Genomic DNA, 17,723 nt, shown 5'->3' on the forward strand with positions numbered 1-17,723 from the left:
ACAAAGTCAGGAGTTACCCTGCTGTTTCACTCCCAGTGGTATGCACCCTCACAGTCCTGCCCAGCTCTTATCTTCACTGTTGTGATAGGAATCTTATGGTCCAGTGGCCTTAACCAAGACCCTCTATTGTCATTAAAATCACACCAACAAAAGGGCCAGAGGTCTTTTTTCGTTGCCCACAGAAGCAATCCAACACTTCCTAATCCAAAACATCCTCCTCTCTCTTCCCCCTCCCAGGAGCAGCAACACACACACACACACACACACACACACACGCACACACACACACACATCTAAGCAAGCACACACACATAAACACACCCGGGTTTAGGCTATCTAGTTCCCTTTGCTACTGTGCTACTGGTGATGCAACTTCTGAATGAGGTTTCAAGATGAACATGTCCACCCTGCTCTCACATCAAGGGGCTGAAGGAGGGTGGGTACTGAACATGCTGAAAGAAAAGAAGAGGGACAGAGAAAACAAGCAAGAAAGAGAAATATTTTTATCATAGACCCTTTTGATAGAAGGGCACTGTTTCACATTATTTCAAACAAATTGCATGATAAATAAATACATAATTGGGGATAAGTAGTCCAAGGAACAATCAACATTTTATAATGAATGGTCCATTTGCTCAGAAAGTCCTTTTTTGCTGTGAATTTACTGTGCCGTGCCAAACATCCTTGGCCCATGCTGTAGAGCTGTCTGTCTGTTGGATGACAGCCAGATGAGAGAGTGTTTATACTCATAGTCCAGAGGATGTACCTCAGTGACAACAGCCAAACGCAGGGACCAACAGAATCCATGTCTGTGCAACCCTGACAAATTCGTTTAGCACACAGAAAGACACATTTTGTCACCATGCAAAGCTCTATTTAAGTCTTGTATGTCTTGTGTGTTTATTTATGTGGACAGAATTTGGCACTTTGCCCACTGCAGCACTGAAAATAATGCCCTGATTTTGTTCAACTGTGGGTGATTTGATAAAAATGATAATAAAGCTTGTTCACAAACTTTACACCCTTATTTATTTTCCTCAGAAGGCCCCCTTAACACACACTGCCGTTTCTAAGAGACGGTTCCTTCAAACCCTTGTAGTATATCCCCTGTGTCTGTGGAACGGAAATCTAGGTCTGTGGCTGAAGTCTTGAGCATTAATTATGAAATCTCAAACTGTAAACAGGCTTCCATCTATCTCCCCTCCCCCTACCTCCACTTTCATGTGAGGAGGCTTACATGTCTCATTAGCTCCACTGATATACAATGGCAGGAGCAGCCATGTTGTAACATTAGCCACATGCAGCCAGAGACAACACAGGATGACTCACTGTGTTTGCCCCCTTAAACAAGTTTACTTTAAACCTTCTACACTGAGAGGCACAACAAACAAACAAAAAATACAGCAGATTCCCTCGTCAACAAGATACAGGTTCAGGTTTGGCCTACTTTACATAGCTCACACACACACACACACACACACACTTCCTGTTGTGTTGGACACCCCACAGGGCAGAGGAAGATTGGATCCAAGCAAGCTGGCATGCAGGATCACTGGCAGCACTATTGTAACAGTACACAGGTTAGGAGTGTAGCTCTCCACTCAGACATCAAGACAATCCTATCCAAGAACCGGTTTTCAAACACACTCCCACACACACAGGGACAGACCGCGGGGACCACCATCAAACAGTCCAGGCCACACAGACAGTGACTACTCCTCCAAAAGACACAGCAGTAAGCAGTACGACTTTTAAATTGCTGTATTGTGTGTGTCTCTTTTACAGTGCATCTCAATGGTGGCTTCAATGAGGACTATACAGCAGGCGTGTGGCTGAAACAAACACTGGGATGTTGAACATCAAAGGGCTTGACTGTTACGATGCACCATAAAACACCTCTGGGGCCAGGAGCAGTCCCCCAATCTGCCCTGAGAGAAAATGCTTGTTTTCTTTTCTCAAACATGCTTCTTCAAGGTTATACCCTCACACAGGTCACCGTGCTGCCCATTTATCCTGCCAGACTAATTATACTGTTTTGTCCGTAGTTGAAGAAAGGTTGAATTAAACTTTTTGCCTCCCTTCATTGTTTTCGTTTTAAAAAGAGGAGACTGAAGCTTCCTCAATCCACTCCCATTCAGATGAAGCCATTGCATGACAATGAATTAAAAGCTTTCAAGCTTCTAGTCCCCTCCTCCATTTTGTGAAGCCTCTATTGTGCTGTACTGACGTTGACAAGAGTTTAGTCAGCCTGGCCAGGCCTTGAGAACCTTCAGATGAATTCATCTGAAACTCCTAAACTCTCTTGATGAAAAAAGGTGTTTCCGAATGAGTGACACACACAGAGACACACAGAGACACACAGAGACACACAGAGACACACACCATGAGACAAATAACATGACTCCTTAATTCTCTCACCTGCTGTTGAACTTCTCCGGGTGCTTCTCTCTCATCAGGTGGAAGCGGTGGGCGATGGAGGCGTCCTGTGGGGGAAACAAAGAGTAATGTCACTTGGAAGGCAACAATTAGGTCCTCACGTCCTGTTCCTGCCTGATCATACAAGCCCAATGTTGAGGCAGATCAAGAAAACTAACCAGGCAGCTCAGATCATGCTCTCCTCTGAATGATCCAACACAAATCTTGAAACTAGACTGATTTGGGTTTGACTGAACCAGCACAATATATTTAAAAAATTTCATCAATGTATTAAACAGCAACAAGCAGAAGTATTACCTACATGGGATTTAGACATTGGAATTCATCCACTTATTACTAGGTTTGATTATCATTTGTTTTTATTCTATCCATTATTTCAATAAACCACTGGCTTGATTTTATTTGTTTTTTTATAAAACTTCTGTTGTTTTTAATACCTTTTATTACTCACATAACTAATGTATCACACTCAACATGTGAATTCAAGCACGTTTTGCACATTTTTGTGTATGATCTATGTACTTGCGTGACTTTGTTGACAAGTGTGTTGTGTGATGCAATGGTTTGTAGACAAGTTTCCCTGTGGGACAATAAAGTATACCTGACCTTACCTTATCCTAAACTCACTACACCATATTCTTGATTTACATTGAGATCTGTCAACTTCCTTGTTAGAGAGCAGGAAGAAGGAAGGTAGAAAAGACAGGAGAGGTCAGTAGAACCGGGACAGGGGCCGACCCTGGGGATTGATCCCCATGGAGCGCATGCATGGCCTGGAGCTGTCATGTCAGGAGTTGTTAGTCACCCGGGCACATGTCAGAGTCGCCCCTGTGTTTGACCCCTAACCTCTGGGCCAGGGGTGGATGTCATTAGTCAAACAGGCCACCCTCACAATGAACCCACTTAGGGAGGTGACCTTTAAATCAGCAGATTAACCCTTACGACACACAAGAAAGCATCAACTAGATACCACAGCCTGCAGGTATTACCTATCAAACTGGCTGTCCACTGCTGTCCACTGTACTTGGTGCATAGATATACTTGTATATGGGATGTTGGATATTTGTTGATATATTAGGATGAATATAATCAGTCAAATGGAGTGTCCTCTGGGTGACCCCGTGCGAGGAGATGTTCATTCTCTGGCATTCTAACCGGAAGGCAGGCCTGGTCTCTGTCAGAAGGCATCATGCTGTATGTTACTTCTTGGGTTGAACTCTTGGCATCACAGTTCGAGGTAGCCCACAGCATCAGTATTGGACAAAACTGGACCGTAAGCCTAGTTTTTGACACATAAGGTCGCAGCAACCCTATTCCTAATCCCAACTCAAACCCATACTCTAACCCTAACCATCCACGCCAATACAGTATGCAGAAACGCTGCCGCCAGTGTTGTTATGGTGACACCGGCGGTTCTGCCCAAGTGCTAAAACATGACGAGCAGGGATGAGAATGTGCTGGGAGACCTGGGTCCTACACACCCACTGTGGAGGACAGCTGGGCAGACAGCTACAAGAAGGTTACAGCTCAGTGGTAGAGCAGTCGACTGTGGATCAGTAGGTCCTAGCTTCGATATTGCTTTAAATGAAAGTAGGCACTAAATGAATAAATGATGTTACAGATGACTGGGTCAAATGTATCTTTAGACTTGCATTTACACCTACTTCAACATAAAAACGTACAGTTAGCACAGTTAGTTTCTATGTCGGTTTACACCTGCATGTAGGTGAATACATTGTGCATTGTGTTGGAATCAACAGAATGCTCTGTTTTACCACTCACTGCTCTGCATCCCTGCTCCCTCCCAGACAGGCCCAGCAGGGTGTGGGCTCTGACTGGATCTGGTTCTGATGGAAACAGGAGTCGACCAGAACAGACTTGCCCCCGGTGCTCCACCTGGCTGGCTCTCAGCCTGCCTGGCCAGGTGTTTTCGATGGTGCCAGAGAGCCGACTGGAAGGTTTAGCGGGGTGGATCGGACGGGCGGACAAGCCGAATGACACGCTTCCTCTCTTTCATCCTCTTGCTGTCCATTGGAGCTTGACGTTCCCAGGGCCCGCCCCCCTCCAGCACATCCTCCTCAACCAAATCCAATGTGAGACCCACAGCATCAGCATCTCCTGGCTCTTAAAAATAGCCCTGCACCTGCCTGTTCAGCTGGCCAGGGAATATGAGATAGACTGGAACCTTGGCAGTGGAGGGGATATCAGAGGTCTGCAAGCAACACCAACAGCAAGTAAAGTGTATGGAAGCACCATGGACTGAACCAAAATCTCTGTTAAACACAAATACAGTAACACATCCCTCATCAGTCACCTTATCACAGCGCCAGCTATGTCACCGGACCGTTTCCCTACTGTGGAGGGAACTGGACTTGTGAGGAGGGATGTTTGTTTACTTTGTCATTGCCATGTGTGAAAAGAGAGCGTGGTGAGAGACTCACGACTTCCGTTACATTGAAGGACCATATCTAGGGGCAGAAAATGAGACAGACATTCAACCAAAAAAACCTCTCTCTGGGATATTGTTGTTGTGTCCAGTGCCGCTCTCTTGCAGATCAACACTGAACAGTGAACAAATGCTGACATTAGGAATATGTGACATTTGCCATCTTACACAGTTGCCTTTTTGATAAAGGTTGTTTTGATCTTGCCCTTTGAAGTTTAACACATGCCGGGGCAAAGGGCTGTGTGTGTATGTGTGTACAGTGCATATGCTGCTTGGGTTTGTGATGGTGAGGAACAAATAAACAAATCCTTTACTGTAAAATGTCACCTCAGGGCCAGCTCTTCAGTTGACAGGGGGGACATTCAGTTGGCGGTGTCCTTTTGGGAAGGGCATGTTTAGCCACAGAGTGGTTACGCTAGTGACATACAGTAGGCTATGTGTCAACCTCAATGAGTAACGTAGTGGAATACTTTAACCCAAAAAGTTATTCAATGGGTTCATGTCACACCACTCAGCATAAGAATACATCGTAGACATGCTGATTGTGCAGTTCCAGTGTACAGTACTGCATTTACAATACATCACCTGAATAGGCACAGGAGTAGAAATATGAGTAGAAATGTGTCTTTAAGAGAAGTGTAGGTGTTGCTCTGCATGCCCATACAGGGACATCACAGCAAGCCAGCCTCTGAGGCAGTGTGGTGTCCATCTGTGTTCCTGTCAGAGTTGTAGGTAGCAGGTGTTAACGTGACTCACTGGAGACCATTTCCTTGGGAGCATATGAGTGTGTCTAGTAAAAGTGTAAGCTGCCTCCACACTGCACACGGCTACAGAGTCCATATGGGTCATGTTTAAATGTGTGTTTATAACCTCCTGAAATGTACAAAGTGTGTGTGTGTATGTGGACTCAGGGGACTGGCAGAAGGAGGATTCAGGGGCTGCTTTCCTTCTACCTTTAAGGCCAGCCAGGTGTCACTCAGCACGGTCATTCATTACTGTGGTAACCTGGTCCGAACCTGGCAGCCACTGACTTCCTGTCACTGATACTTCCCCTGACCTTCAGTGAGAGCCAGAAACTACTCCGCTCTCTCTCCGTCTCTCTCCCTCTCTCTCTCACCCTATCTATCTCTCTCTTTCCCTCTCTCTCACACTCTCGGTCCCTCTTTCTCTCTGTCTCTCTCTCGTTCTCTCTCTCATACAAACTCCAATCATCTTCCCCTTCCCAGTGGTCTGGCCTGCCCGTCCTCTGAACTAGCCCCAACACACCATGCTGTGTGCACAGGCCACGAGGAGTCAAGCGGAGCAGGACCTCCACCCCAGTTTTGAACCCTTGGAAAGGGTTCTTCTCAGTCCCACCTCCTCGCGTGTAGAAGCATCCGGCATGTCTAGCAGCACACAGCCTGTACTAGGTGACTTGTTGCACTCAAAGAAGTGCCCAGGTACACCATCTGGCCTTAAAAAACATCAAACGTGAACAAAATGATGATGGCACACTCCTCACACGCACAAAGAGTCTGGCCGCTCTCTTGACAGACAGCCCAGATGAGCCAAGCCAGCACTTGCGTCTCTTGCATGACAGGCAGAGTGCCACACTGGACATGAACACCTTGTTGATGGCAGAGCAGGTCCCGTTTCAGGCCCCCTCACACTCCGAGGAGATCGGCTTCCTCCAGAGGGACGAGGGGGCATCTTTAATGGCTGCTGACAGGGTGCGACTTCCTTCGCTCTAATTCCTCACACGGATTCTTTCCAGGGTGAGGGTCAGGATGATACACGTTAAGAGCTGGGAGCACACGCGTGTCTGCCTGGGGCTCAGGCCACTCTGAGGGAGGTGCTGTAGCATAACATGGTGTTGAAACCCGAGGTGTCAGCACGGCTCTCAGGCCCCTCTTCCTGCCACGGTCAGCGCTTTACAGACCTAGAGCCGCAGCTCTGTGTAGACGCTGGTACACTCGACCGTAAACTACTCGTTCTCAGGATTTCATGTGAAAAAGTTTCTAAACATGGTTCCATGGCTCCATAAAAAAGTTTATTAAAAACAACGAGCCGTCATGCAAGGACGCCTAAAAGCAACACAACATTTTCTATCGTAGCAAACAGCAATATCACAACAAGCATCTTGATCTGTGACAAAGGGCTCTCTGCCCAGCCTCCAGCATGCCATGTCATCCACAATTAAGTCAGCGAGATGAAAAAAAGATGACTGTCGAGCTTTCAGAACTGGCCTTGCCAGCACCAATGCCATAGCAACCTGACCCTGACATGGTCTGTGGCGACAGGAAGTGCTGCCCAATATGGTTATTGAACCCAATTCTGGGTCGCTAATGATTACATCACCACGGTGAGTCACGGTGCTTGTTTGCTCAGGTGTCATTGGCGCCCCCGATAGGCGGCCATCTGTCCCCGGCTCCTGGTGGTATGGCGATCTGTCGCTGCAATCGGAGGACTTTGCTACATGAGCTCAGAGGACTGACAGAACCCTGGACATACAGTAGAGTCCATAGAACAGACAAAGTGGAGTCTCCAGTAAAGACACAGTAGAATCTGTAAAGACCAGAGAGTCTCAAAATGAAAACAAGCACCCTCTTTAACCCACGGAGCTCACCCTCACCAGGGGCAATGGTCAGGTAGGGTATTACAGGAGATGTCGCCATACTATATGAAGCCAAGCAGAGTCCTCTACTCTACCAGAAAACCGTAGTATGACCTGCACAAGCAATTCTCCAGCTGTCGTCATCTGTGACCAATGGAGTCCATCTATCTAAGCATCCATCAATCCATTCATCTATCCATCAGCCACACTGGCAGTGCCACTCACTTTGCCCACACGCAAAGTGCTCACAAAGCCATAATTGTTCTCCCTGCCACCCCCTGCCACGCATTCTACTCTGGCACAGCGAAGAAAGCACCATTGTCTGTGAAAGGTCAACCGGAGTATACTCTGCCACTGTTGCATCCATGATGCAACAGTGTTGTGCCAAAAACCTCTTTACGTTCACTGAGCAACCCGCCTAAAAGTTTTTCTCGGCTTTTGTGTGTGGGTGATGCACGAACACCGGATGTGGTTATGTGCCTATGTGAAGCGAGGATGTAGAACGCCCCAGCACACTGACCTCCCTCTTTAATGGAGTCAGGTGGCTGAGCGGTGAGGGAAGCGGGCTAGTAATCTGAAGGTTGCCAGTTCGATTCCCGGACGTGCCAAATGACGTTGTGTCCTTAGGCAAGGCACTTCACCCTATTTGCCTCAGGGGGAATGTCCCTGTACTTACTGTAAGTCGCTCTGGATAAGAGCGTCTGCTAAATGTAAATGTAATCCTTTTGGATTTCACAGCAGCCCGGCACACGGTGTGGTAAACATTTTAAGACATTTTTGTGCTCCAGTGTTTTTTGTGTTCCCATGTACAGAACTATATGTCCTGAGTTTTGGGCAGAGAGCCTATGTTCAGGTGTCTGCTCTGACGCCGGTAGGAGGCTGGGTTGTATAACAGTACTGTGGTACAAGTTATCCGTGCCAAACCTCCTCCCCCTCTCCCTCTCACACTACCTGTCTTTACAACAGACTCAATATGTTCTTTCACACTGAACCCACTCCTTCTACTTATGGACCCACATGTGGGTTTATTTTTAGGCCTTTCATAATGTTGCTTAGTAGGCCAACACATGAAACAACATACAGTAGAGAGAGAGGGACCCACCTATGCTGGAAAATAGCAAGAAGGTGTTTTTGTTTTCAGGTGCGTCTGTGTGTGATGGCTGAGAAACAAAGATAAATGTCCTGTTCATAGCAAACTGCAGTAAAAGTGAAAATGATCTCATCCCAAATGAAAAAGGACCTCAAGCTTAAGCAATATGACAGAGCACATAGTAAATCCTCATCACTGATCCCATACTTTACTGTGGGCCACCAATCTGACCAGCTGGGACAAGATGACAGTAAATATGACATTGCCTTCACAAATTAAGTTTCACATACGGGAAAGTACTGCAGTGGTTGCTAAGTAACCCCACACTGGAGCAAACTTTATCATCCCATAATAAGGGGTGCCTGTCTGCAATGACAGACATAAAGACAGCATCAGAGAATAGTCTCGCCTAGGATACCTCTGCGCCCACGGTTACACTAGTTTCACCAGCGGGACAAGGCGAGATGAAGGGTTGCTAAGCAACTGAGACCCGGCTGTGTTCTTTTTTTCATTCTGCTATTAAAAAGAGAAACACAGTAATTAACCTGCCCAAGAGGGCTGAAAATCCACAGACGATCCAGCTAATTGTTTAACTCCTACTGGGCTAGGTAGCTGGATAATCCTGCAGGAAACTATTAGCTTTCAGACCCGGGACTCATTCTTGTCGATCTATGTGCAAATAACGTGCGTTTCCTTACCACGCCGATAGAAAAGTAGTTGTTGACGATGCTGTAAGGGACAGGGTCACCCTTCTCTTCCTTGTCATCTGGGATGATGTCGATGGTCCAGCGGTCCAGCACCATCTCCGTGCTGTGCTCGATGTCCCTCAAGAACTTCAGCAGGTTGCCTCCTTCATAACCTGGGACACACAGAGTACACACACACAAACACACACACACACACAGTTGGAGGTTTAGCCTACTTGTTTAAACCAGAGACATCACTTGTCAAATGCTGAGGCAGGGATTGACAGTCAATAGGCACCTGCAGCCACTTAAAACAAGCTCAGACTCGTTTCTAAAGTAAACTACCTCTCAAACTGCATTTGCAAAACGATATAAAGGTCCGATGCCTAGAGACCCTGAAGCAAAAACAGGTTCATAAAAACATGGGAAAAAAACATGAAAAACTAAAAGATGTTCTTTTAGTCAAAAGCACATCTATCCCAACAGCCTCTTGTCTCTAGAAAGCCCTGTGAATGTGAACGTATGCTAGAACTGCAATGCAGAATGGTCTGGGAGAACACTAGAGTATAGCAGTAATTCCGCTGGTGCTTCTACCATGGGACAGCACCAGCTCATGGATAGTGAAGAGCCAGAGGGTACTGTGGAGGCTGATCTAAACTGCCTTTTACTGGGGGAGTGGGTGTCACAGACTGGGGTGTTACTTCAGCGTGGGGTGTCACAACACTTTGCTGAAGGTGTGAGTCTCTAATGAGGTCAGTCACACTAGGACCCTGACACCTAATGTGTGCTTGCACTGTACTTCTACCCCCCCCCCCCCCCTCCCGATAACACTTACATCTTACAGCCCTCACTTTCCACGAATTTCTCATCTACAATGCAAATGTAAAGGACCAACTAAATTCCCATCACATTTTTTGGATGAATAACGGCATGTTTCCACAAACAGATCATTCACACATGTCATACCTCATCTACGCCCTATACGCTTCTCATCAGTCAAAGCAAATTCAGAGAATCCAACTGGGGGTTTCTTAACGACTTTCCGAGAACTGAAACATTTGGTGTGAAACACAGTGTCTCTTCCAAAGCTCCTGGGAGAGCTGTGTTTATTTCTCCACATCATACATGAGCCTGTGGAAGTGCTCTTTGGGCCCCCAACAACCCTGAAGCAGTCTGGACAACTACTGGGCCAAATAAATACACTTAGAGTATGGCCAGGGTTACATAACTAGTCTCTGTTTTGTATATTAATCACATCAAATTGGTTTCTATTTAGAAAGCCCTTAACATGCTTCACAGGAGAATTCATGACGAGAGATAACAACAAAAGGAAATAAGTCTCTATGTCCGCTGCAGTGGAGCATTTAAGATCCAAAGACTGGAATGTTTATACTTTCAAAATAGAACCACTGGTGTACAGTATACTTCATGTATTCCTATTCTGTAGCTACACACACACACACACACACATGGCCCGGTGCTCCCTCTCACCTCCGCCCCAGCGCAGGCAGCGTGCCAGGTCATTCCCTGTGCCCAGGGGCAGTATGGCCACGGGAGGATGCCGGGCAAAGTTGGCTTTGTCTGCACAGGGAGAAGCAAGGTGCTGTTACATTCAGAAGATGACCACCACACATTACCATATCGCAATGATATGCAAGGGCAGTCTGGATCCAATGGTGTTGTTCTAACTAGACAGTTAAATGACTATACAGTAGTTTCTGTACCGATGCAGTCCAGGATCCAGCCAACTGTACCATCACCTCCACAAGCAAGCACCCGGAAGTCTGGGACATCATGGAAGAAGTTGAGCCTAGGGGAAGATCATTTTTTTTTCATGGCATCTGAATTGAATTGTACTGCATGCAGCAGGAAATTGTGAAAATGTTGGTTCTCCTTACATTTGACAAGATTAACTTATTTTCAAGTTCACATAGCCTCAAGTCTCAATGTTAGCTGCTCAAAAGTATTCTTGTTGCCTTCTTCCAAAGAGTGTGACCTTCAAAAGCACCTATAATGTGGGTCAGGGCAGAAGTATCGAAATAGGCTTTCATCTGTCCCCTAAAAGACAGCTGCACTTTAGAGACCCCAGGCTCTGTACTGATGCCTTGAGCACACCTCAAGTACTAGATTGTTTCAATCATGATAAAAGTGTTTTCTTTCTTGTTTTATGATCATTTGAGTGGATTGAACGAGGCAGAGACAGACAGCACATCCTACTGGATATTCAGATGAACTGCAACCTAACCTGCTGACGCACAGTCGTTCCCACACTCAGGGGACATCCATAAAGCACGAAGTGCATCACATTTAACAAAACAGAGGCACGTCAACATCAAATATTGATATGCGTTAACCTCAATGCATTGAGCCTTACATTGTAGGACACAGTTTTATGCGTCTATGCTTCAACAATGTAGTATTAAATAAGGATCCCCCTTAAGCAACCATGGGCCACACCGTATATATACAAGAAATATCAATACAGAGGTCATTGTAAACATAAAAAAAACTCAGATTGCTTTCTCAAAACAAATCACTCAGCTTCTGCCGCTCAGCTAGGAGCCTGTGGAGGCTGTTCAGCCCGTTGCTATGGAGCCCACAGAAATGGTGCTGGAGTGAAAGTGTGTATGTGTGTGTGTGTGTGTTTGTGTGTGTATGTGCAAAGCAAGCACGCATAAGAACAGCCATCTGCCCTCTCTCACTGAGTTCCAGACTCAGTTATGTATCGGGACGTACATGTGTCATTGCCCTTGTAGTGAGAGATTACGCTTTGAAAACAGGAGCAGAGACGGAGAAGGAGAGAGAGGTTTCAATGTGGGGGCCATGACGGTTCTCTCTCACATTGCCATCCTCCTTCTCATGTGGTAACCTCTTTTATTATGCACACAACCCTCTCTTACTGAAAACCCACACTAAATGACGGTGAAACCCAGTGCAGTAATTAAATACAGTAGTATACAAATACTAACGGTGGGAATCTTTTGGTACCTCACGATTCGATTCGAATCGATTCTTTGGGTCACGATACGATTAAAAATCGATTCACGATTTTTGTGAATCGATATGAATCGCTAGATGACTGAATTACAATTCAAATGCGGATCGATTTTCTGTTACAATGTGCCAACACTATACTCATTATGACACTCACTCACTGCTGCTATCACGACCAATTACACAACTAGTACGCATATTCAGTAATAATGGCAACCCGTGTATTATCTCCCAGTGGTCTCCCTTGAGAGATATGTGCGTCACAAAGTCTGTCTATCCTGTCCTTGAGACAGAAAAAGCTGCGCTTGTCGTGACAGCAGAACTTGGGGGAGGGTGGCGGGAGGAGTGTTATGTGTGTTTGTGTGGTGGTAATGGGCGTGGGGGTGGTGGGGGCTGGGAGTGGTTGGGAAGGCGGGTATAGCAAAGAGGTCAGACGTTTTATGAAGAGCGTTCTATTGCACAACCAAATTAAGAATGGACACTTTGTCCTCATCACCTGTCCTGTGTGTTTGGTGTTTGTATGTGTGCTTTACACATAACACAGTGGCTACATCCACATTGAGTTGAAGACATATTGACTTCTACAGCAGTGGACTTTAATTTAGTACAGCCAGAGGCTGTCTGGAGGTGGATGACTGCCAGCAGTTAAACTGCCGCTCCTGCAGAACAAGTTTTCACAGGTTTATGTGTTCTTTCATGAATGTTCTACTATCCTAGAAGGAACCAGACCATTAACCAACCCTGTGGAAGGTCAGTGAAGTTCTACTTCAGGTGTGTAAAGTTGTTTTGTATGAGAAGAACGATCCTGTCTCTCTCTGTTTCTCTGAGGTGTTGTTGACTTACCCCACCATGGGCCCGCCACAGTCCAGACTGTACACCTGCCGGGGGTTCAGCAAGTACTGGAACTTCCTCAACACCCTACAGAACACACACAGACACACACACACATACAGAGGTTATAGAAAGTTTGAGAAAGATAGATTAATTAAGTTGGCAGCGAGACAGCACTGTTTACCTATTTGAGAACACTCTAGAATAAGCTCTGACACAGACACTCCACCATTTCGATAGAGCAAACCATTTGCTGTAGAAGCACTGACAGGAGGCTGCATGAAAATATTGCCCCTGTGCATCAAAATGGCAGTGTAGTAGCGAACACATGAACAAGGCAGTTTCCTGTAACCTTGACAAGTGAGAGTTGCATCAAATATCCATTGAAGCCTCGACAATGTCCTTCATGCAGGCACAGCACAGGTAATTGGGTTAGCTTCCGATACCCACACTGTGTTTTGTTAGAAAGGACACAGATAAGGAGAAGTGGGAGACAACAGACCGTAAACCGCTGACAGACGTGTCACGCAGGAAACATTTGGATTACAATAAAGACAATAGTCCACTGATAGGTCCCAGGAAACACACAAAGTTGTAGTAGGCAATCTTTTCCGGTTATTGAAAAATGTACAACAGAACTCTACTACTGGGTCAGCATCTCATTCAAGTATCCAAGTGACTCAACACCAAGCCATTCATCTCTTCGTGCACATCAAAGCTACAGAAATAGAACAATCTTTTGTGTACTTAAGAGTAAAATACATGGCTTTTGTGCTGGAAGGTCTGATAACACAGAATTATTTTCCTTTTAATGGCAGTGTTGCTATGGAGATGACTGCGAGCAGTGGCCTCCTGTGGAGAAGGACTGTGTGGTGGGAGGAGATGTGAAACAGTCAACACATTCATCTACAGCCAGAGAGACACTCTAAAAGGATTTCTTTTCAAACCACTGACAATATACAGTTCAAGAAACTTCCTCTGGGATTCTAATACTTTGACTACACTTCTACAGTATTCATATGCTAGCAGTGTGGCACACAGATGAACTGTGATGCATTGATATAAATGCATGCAAAGTTCACATTATGATGTTCACTGTAGGCGTATTTGATCCACAGTTACAGGGATAAATAAGATAGTAACACAGTTCACCCTCTCCTGACAGGAACTCTGAGGTGACATACCTTTCCCCTTGTCTCCCTCCACTCTTTGGGTTGACAAGCACCAGGAGAGGGTGTGTACCTGGGAGAGGGGTGATCTGGACCAGGACGAGACACACAGGAGAATGAGACACACAAATGACAATTTGCTGTCCAAAATTGAACTTTTGTAAGGGAATAATTGAAATCATCTGAAAATAACAACCACTAATATCAAGCAGAAACAAAGGCCAGGGATTGAGAGTCAGGACCCATTCTGAGTGATAAATAAATAAATAAAAAGGTTCTGCTCTGTGCTTGATTTGCCTTACCTGCAGTGCTTGTCCATCCCCGGTGAATTTAAAGCTTTGACTCGAGTCGTCAGGGCTAGTGCATGGTGGGGATTCACCGTCCCCCCGCTTCACCACAGAATGCCGGTCCTACAGACACACAGACAGACAGACAGACACACAGACAGACAGATACACAGTCAGACAGACACACAGCCAGACAAACACACAGACAGACAAACAGACAGAGAGTCAGACAAACATACAGTAAGACAGGCAGACAGAAAGACAGAAAGACAGACAGACAGACAGACAGACAGACAGGCAGGCAGGCAGGCAGGCAGGCAAACAGACAGGCAGATAGACACACAGTCAGACAGCAATACAGAGTAAGAAAAACATTCAGAGTCACATTCTCCCAGGACATCAAAGTTTTCCGAATGTGTGTGAGTGGTCCAGAGTTTGACAGCTCACCAGGACCACAGGACAGATGTAGGACGGGAGGAGGGTATGGTCCCTGAGGGCTCCTCCATCACACTCTGGTTTCACGTTAGATGCACACTTGTTGTGGACCTGGAGCAGGAAATGGATTGGTTTGGGGGTGGGTTGTGGTGGAAAGAACAGGGGCGAGGGGAACAGTTAAGGACAACCTGTCATAGTGGCTGATGTATCAACTGAACCGATACGTTTTTGCCGTCAAACATTTCAACTTGTCACTATCTCCTCTGATATGAGGAGTGGCTGATTGGATGGTTTCTGTAATGTTGTAATTCAAGATAAACAGAAGATACTCTGCAAACTGTGAACTTCGAAGGTGACACATACAGACCAATTGCGCCATCTAGTGGATACATGGTGTTTGCAGCAGTGGTACTGTTGGTGGACCCAGGTCATATTACAGAGAGGAATTACACTGTCTTAACGTCATTGAGTGTTTGATTGTGTTCATATTTGACACTAATGGAACTGATCTTTTGGTTTTATTGCAGATACTGAGACTAATATCAAGTTCACCTATGATCCAACAGCGTTGCAGTCTCAAGTATATATTTGCAATTGACACCAGTGAGAAAATCAAATAGAAACATGACTAAAGCTAATTATTATTATAATCTATATTCATTGAACATTTACATCAGTAGCCTTGGATGTTTCAGTCCCACCCAGACGTATGTCAGAGTGTGTGCAGTAGGAACTCACAGTTATCTGACACCATACACAGTGAAGGCCTGTCAGACCTTGGTAACACTTGATGCTTCTGTGACAACGATCACACTTGGTGGGAGAGTTCCCCTCCATCCACACATGCTGCATAGCCTGGAGGGAGGGAGGGAGGGAGAGAGAGAGAGAGGGAGGGAGGGAGGGAGGGAGGGAGGGAGGGAAGGAAGGAAGGAAGGGAGGGAGGGAGGGAGGGAAGGGAGGGAGGGAGGGAGGGAGGGAGGGAGGGAGGGAGGGAGGGAGGGAGGGAGGGAGGGAGGGAGGGAGGGAGGGAGGGAGGGAGGGAGGGAGGGAGGGAGGGAGGGAGGGAGGGAGGGAGGGAGGGAGGGAGGGAGGGAGGGAGGGAGGGAGGGAGGGAGGGAGGGAGGGAGGGAGGGAGGGAGGGAGGGAGGGAGGGAGGGAGGGAGGAGCACTTGAAGACAGAGATGACAATGGGAAAGATAGATTTAATAACTTCAGTTTCTGTGTGTTTTAACCGTGGGTATGGCTTCGGTTTCAAACAGCATAATTCCTTTTCACCCGAAGGAACCTTTTAGTAAGCTCTTGATCTGACCTGGCAGAGCGGGGTGAGTCAGTGAGATGGTTCCAGAATAGTCTAATTAAATCACAGGGTATATATAGTGACACCACACACACCATCCGCAGCCCTGCATGACTCTTAGTTTCTAAGACACAGGACAGCGGGCTGCTCAGTGATGACAGATGACAAGCGAGAGGAGGTAGCTTAGCAACAAGCTAGTGTATCAACAGGTCAAATGTTTATGGAACGAGGATCAGAAAAGGGAAAAGGCACGGCGAATTGAATGTTCCGTAACTCACGTTGGTGTGTCGGCGGGACTTGGCGTAGGTGCTGACACAAGCAGCAATGTCTTTGGACACACAGCGCTCGTGGACTGTGTACTTGCATACTGAAACACAGAAGCAGTAGTCGAGAAATGAGGATTGTTCACCGCGCCTCGTGAGAGGCGGCTGCTCTGCGCCGTGCCTGGTGAATACAAACCCCTTCAGTGTCTCTTGACTTTCCAAACACTTTCAGAACTCTACACTTCCAATCCTTGATGTTCTGCTGTGCTAGCTTCTGATAAAAGCGTCTGCTGAATGAGTCCAATGGAACGTAAGGTATGCATGAATGATTCAACCGAGGATTTATGGACAGAGACACGCAGAGAGACAGAAAGACAGACACACACACGCAGAACAACTCACTGGAACAACAGAGGCCCTGTTTGCGAACTCCCAGCAGCATGGTATGGCAGTAGTTACAGTAGGCTGGTTTGTTGAAGTGCTTCAGTCTCCACACATGCTGCCCATCCTCCTGGACATTCTACAAAGACAGAGAGACAGCAAAGGCTACAGGGTGAGGAGAGATCCCGATGGAGATCCTCGTTCCGTTTCTCCCCACACGACACACACAACACTGACCGTCTCCATGCCCAAGAGCACTAATAAAGGGATGGTTGTCAGGCCTCCCCTGATCCACTCCTCCAGAGTCACAGTGCCGTCTCTGTCATAGTCGATCTCTTCCATCATCTCCTTCAGGATCTAGGGTGCGGACGCACGCACACACACACACAGAGCTCAGAACTGTGCAGGCAACATTTTCTGCGTCTCACATTTTGTCCCAATTGAATACTGGGATAAATTCTCCTTCCTCTGATGGCAGCAAATTAAATCAGCGACCTACGAGCTGCGTGTCTGACTTTAGACGTTCAAAATGTTGCCCACTCCACCACTAACACGTTGAGGAATTAGGATGGTCCCTGTGGTCATGTTCTACAGTTCTACATGGTGGGTGTACTCAGGTCTGAGTGCTAGGGCGGAAACACACACACACACACACAAACACACACACAGGGAACCTCCTTACTGGTCTGAGCTCGTTGAGTCCCACTCCAAGTACTCGGCTACGTGGACCATCTGATTGATGATGCGGTCTAGTTCCTGTGAAGACAGAGAGAGATCAGAACACCTCTGGAGAGAGGACAACCCCACCACTTGGC

The 17,723-nt window shown here is 46.6% G+C and overlaps 1 protein-coding gene across 1 annotated transcript in view; it reads right to left on the reverse strand.

Annotated features, from left to right (window-relative positions):
• LOC136959378 (diacylglycerol kinase beta) overlaps positions 1-17,723 on the reverse strand; it is a 45,538-nt gene that overhangs the window by 17,967 nt on the left and 9,848 nt on the right. Inside the window, 14 exon segments of the mRNA XM_067253699.1 lie at positions 2,419-2,483; positions 9,264-9,424; positions 10,743-10,832; positions 10,976-11,061; positions 13,089-13,163; positions 14,261-14,334; positions 14,548-14,655; positions 14,980-15,078; positions 15,706-15,822; positions 16,543-16,631; positions 16,930-17,047; positions 17,146-17,265; positions 17,591-17,604; positions 17,607-17,664. Coding sequence (XP_067109800.1) covers positions 2,419-2,483; positions 9,264-9,424; positions 10,743-10,832; positions 10,976-11,061; positions 13,089-13,163; positions 14,261-14,334; positions 14,548-14,655; positions 14,980-15,078; positions 15,706-15,822; positions 16,543-16,631; positions 16,930-17,047; positions 17,146-17,265; positions 17,591-17,604; positions 17,607-17,664 — 1,274 coding nt within the window.

This window comes from Osmerus mordax, chromosome 2 (genome assembly GCF_038355195.1).
Source record: "Osmerus mordax isolate fOsmMor3 chromosome 2, fOsmMor3.pri, whole genome shotgun sequence".
Lineage (NCBI taxonomy): Eukaryota > Metazoa > Chordata > Actinopteri > Osmeriformes > Osmeridae > Osmerus > Osmerus mordax.